Genomic DNA, 4,677 nt, shown 5'->3' on the forward strand with positions numbered 1-4,677 from the left:
CCTGTAGTCCCAGCTACTCGGGAGGCTGAGGCAGAAGGATTGCTTGAGCCCAGGAGTTTGAGGTTGCTGTGAGGTAGGCTGACGCCATGGCACTCACTCTAGCTTGGGCAACAAAGCGAGACTCTGTCTCAAAAAAAAAAAAAATTCCAAATATTGATTCTAAAGAAGCTCAATGAAATGCAAGAGAAATCTGAAAACCAATACAAAGAAATCAGAAAATCAATTCACACTATGAATGAGAAATTTACCAAGGAAATAGATATCTTTAAAAAAATGAAATAGGCTAGGCATAGTGGCTCACTGTAATTCTAACACTTTTGGAGGCCAAGGTAGGTGGACTGCTTGAGGCCAGGAGTTAGAGATCAGTCTGAGCAAGAGTGAGACCCCCATCTCTACAAAAAAAAAGAAAAATTAGCCAGGTATGGTGGTGCACGCCTATAGTCCCAGCTACTCAGGAGACTGAGGCAGGAGGATCACTTGAGCTCAGGAGTTTTAGGTTACAGTGAGCTATGATGACATCACCGCACCCTAGCCCGGGCAAGACCATGTCTCAAAAAAAAGAAACAGCAATTCTGGAACTAAAAAATTCATTGAAGGAAATACAAAACATATTTGACAGCTTCAAAAACTTCAAAAACAAACTAGACCAAGCAGAAGAAAGTATTTCAGAACTTGAAGACAGGTCTTTTGAAATAATCCAGTCAGACAAAAATAAGGAAAAAAGAATTTTAAAAAACAAGCAAAGCCTTCAAGACATCTGGGACAATGTAAAGCAATTGAACTTACAAATTATTGATATTCTCAAGGGGAAAGAGAGATCAAAAAGTTTAGAAACCTATTTAAGGAAATAATCTATGAAAACTTCCCAGGACTAGCAAGAGAGTTACACATTCAGATACAGAAGCCCCAGTGATCCTCAGGCCAATACACTGCAAAAAGGACTTCACCATGGCATATTATAATCAGAATGACTAAAGTTGAAGTGAAAGAGAAAATTTTTAAATTAGTAAGAGAAAAAGGGTCTAGTCATTTGTAAAAGAAACCCTATCAGACTAACAGCAGACAAAAACCTTACATGCCAGAGAAAACGGGATGGCATTTTCAAAATGCTGAAAGAAAAAAAAAACTGCCAGCCAAGAATCTTATATCCTGCCAGAATAAGCTTCATAAATGAAGGAGTTTTTCCCAGAGAAGCAATACCAAGAGAAATTGTCACCAGTAGACCAGTCCTACAGTAACTGCTCAAAGAAATCTTAAAAATGGAAATGAAAGGTCAATTTTCACCATCACAAAGACATACAAAAATATAAAATTCACAGGTCTTATAAAACAATCATACAAAGGAGGAAGAGAAAGGAATTAAATGGCAACATGGGAGAAGTTCAGCAAAACACAAAAAGAAAAAGAGAGAAAAAAAGAATTTATAAAATTACTAGAAATCAGTGGATCCTAAGATAAGAATGTGAGTGAAAAGAAAAAATAGAAGAAAAAAAAAATACTACCAGAAATCAACTAACAGTATAACAGAACAAAGCCTCACAAATCAATATTAACTTTGAATATAAATGGATAAAAAGCTCCACTTAAAAGATACAAATTGGCAGAATGGATTAAAAACTCCCCTTTCCCATAAAGCACATATAGACTGAAAGTAAAGGGGTGGAAAAAGATATTCGATGCAAACAGAAACCAAAAGCTAGCAGGATACATATATCAGAAAAAACAGACTTTAAATCAAAAACAGGAAAAAAAGGCAAAGATTATATAATGACAAAAGAATAAATTCATCAAGAGGATATAATGATCCTAAATATGCATGAACCCAACATTGGAGGACCCAGAGTCACAAAACCAATATTAATAGACCTAAAGAAAGATAGATAGCAACACAGTAATAGCGGGGGACTTCAACATCCCACTCACAACAGATCAACAAGACAGAAAATTAACAAAGAAACACTGGACTTAAATTGGACTTTGGACCAAATGGACTTACAGACATTTATAGAACATTCCACCCAACAACTACAGAATACACACTTTTCTCATCAGCACATGGAACATTCTCCAAGACAGATCACATGTTAGGTCACAAAACAAATCTTAACAAATTTTTAAAAATCAAAATCATATCAAATATACTCTCAGACCACAATGAAATAAAGCTAGAAATCAACAGCAAGAGGAACTTCAGAACGTATACAAACCCACGGAAATTAAACAACATGCTCCTGATCACTGAGCCAAAACAAAGAAATAAAGATGGAAATTTAAAAATTTTTTCAAATGAATGAAAATGAAAACACAACTTATCAAAAACTGTGGTATACAGAAAAAGCAGTGTTTAAAATGTTTATAGCATTAAATGCCTACATCAAAAAAATAGAAAGACCACAAATTAACCACCTAACATTGTACCTCAAGGAACTAGAAAAACAAGAATAAACCAAACCCAAAGTTAGCAGAATAAAATAACAAAGATCAGAGCAGAACTAAATGAAATAGAGACCAAAAAACAATACAAAGGACCAAGAAAACAAAAAGTTGGTTCTTCAAAAGGATAAACAAAATTGATAAACCACTCGTTATACACTAACCAGAAAGAGAGAAAACCCAAATAAACACAATCAGAAACGAAAAAAGAGCCATTAACAACTGATACCACAGAAATATAAAACATCATCAGAGACTGGTAGGAACAACTATACGCTCACAAACTAGAAAACCTAGAGGAAATGGAAGAATTCCTGAAAGCGTACAATCTCCCCAGATTGAACCAGGAAGAAACAGAACTCCTAAATAGACCAATATCAAGTAGCTGTATTGAATCAGTAATAAAAAAATCTCTCAGCCAGGCGTGGTGGCTCATGCCTGTAATCCTAGCGCTCTGGGAGGCCAAGACTGGAGGATCGCTTGAGGTCAGGAGTTCGAGACCAGCCTGAGCAAGAGTGAGACCGCATCTCTACTAAAAATAGAAAAAAAATTAGCCAGTCAACTAAAAATAGAAACAAAAAATTAGCCGGGTGTTGTGGCTTGCACCTGTAGTCCCAGCTACTTGGGAGGCTGAGGCAGGAGGATCACCTGAGCCCAGGGGTTTTGAGGTTTCTGTGAGCTATGCTGACACCATGGCACTCACTCTAGCCCAGGCAACAAAGCGAGACTCTGTCTCAAAAAAAAAAAAAAAAAAGAAAAGAAAAAAATCTCTCAACAAGAAAAAGCTCAGGACTACATGGACTCACAGCCAAATTCTACCAGATGTACGAGGAAGAATTGGTGCCAATCCTACTGAAACTGTTCCAAAAGATAGAGAAGGAGGGAATCCTCCTTAACTCATTCTGTGAAGCCAGTTATCACCCTGATACCAAAGTCAGTAAAGGATGCAACAAAAAAAGAAAACTACCATCCAATATGTCTGATGAACACAGACGCACAAATCCTCAACATATTTGCAAACCAAATCCTACAGCACATCAAAAGAAAAATTCACCATGATCACATGGATATTACCCCAGGGATGCACTGATAGTTTAATATACACAAATCGATAAATGTTTACTGCATAAACAGAATTAAAAACAAAAACCATATGATTATCTCAATAGATGCAGAAAAAGCATTCGATAAAATCCAGCATCCATTCATGATAAAAATTCTCAAAAAACTTGGCATAGAAGGAATATGTCTCAAAATAATAAGAGCCATGTATGACAAACCCACAGTGAACATCATTCTAAATGTGGAAAGTTGAAAGCATTCCTCCTAAGAATCGGAATAAGACAAGGATGCCCACTTTCACTACTTCCATTCGACACTGTATTGGAAGTCCTGGCCAGAGCAATCAGGCAAGAGAAAGAAATAAAGGGCCTCCACATCGGAAATGAGGAAATCAAATTATCTCTGTTTGCCAATGATAACATCTGATACCTAGAAAACCCTAAGGACGTCTCCAAAAAGACTCCTAGATTTGATAAATGAATTCAGCAAAGTTTCAGGTAATAAAATCAATATTCAAAAATCAGTAGCATCTCTATACACCAACAATGACCAAGCTGACAACCAAATAAAGAACTCAATCCCATTTACAATAGCTGCAAAAAAAATAAAATACCTAGGAATGAATTTAACCAAGGAGATGAAAGATCTAGCAAATAAGGTCAAATCTCAGACTCGTCACAGAGCTCAACAATATTGTATTATACTTTATGTACCTTATGTGTAATCCCCAGAGCAACACTGCAAAGTACTATTACTATTCCTATTTTGTAGATGATAATGAACTTCCAAGAGCTTAAGTAAATTAGCCTTATGTCACATAACTACGAGTAGCAAATCTGTGTCTATATCCAAAGCCCAGGATTTTTATACCACAAGACAAGGCCCCTAAATAAATTTACCTTAAGTCCTGTATGGTTTCCAAGTTCTTATGTACAATATCAGCTATTTTTCCCATTAATGGACTAAAATGCAAATGTTGATCTGCTAGGCAAGAGGAAAATACTGACAGCACGTTAACATCAAACCTATTAAAGGAAATACATGAAGGAGGTCATTAGTATTTACTTTTACTTAAAACATATAAAACATAGTTATAAAATAAAGGCAATCAAAAATACTATTATTAATACAAACTTTTTCTAAAATGTTGATATAAAAGTAACAAACCATAACGGAATTTTT

At 35.6% G+C, this 4,677-nt stretch overlaps 1 protein-coding gene across 1 annotated transcript in view; it reads right to left on the bottom strand.

Annotated features, from left to right (window-relative positions):
• FASTKD1 (FAST kinase domains 1) overlaps nucleotides 1–4,677 on the bottom strand; it is a 34,531-nt gene that overhangs the window by 22,524 nt on the left and 7,330 nt on the right. Inside the window, 1 exon segment of the mRNA XM_012650773.1 lies at nucleotides 4,395–4,520. Coding sequence (XP_012506227.1) covers nucleotides 4,395–4,520 — 126 coding nt within the window.

Source organism: Propithecus coquereli, unplaced genomic scaffold (assembly GCF_000956105.1).
Source record: "Propithecus coquereli isolate 6110/MARCELLA unplaced genomic scaffold, Pcoq_1.0 Scaffold34, whole genome shotgun sequence".
NCBI lineage: Eukaryota > Metazoa > Chordata > Mammalia > Primates > Indriidae > Propithecus > Propithecus coquereli.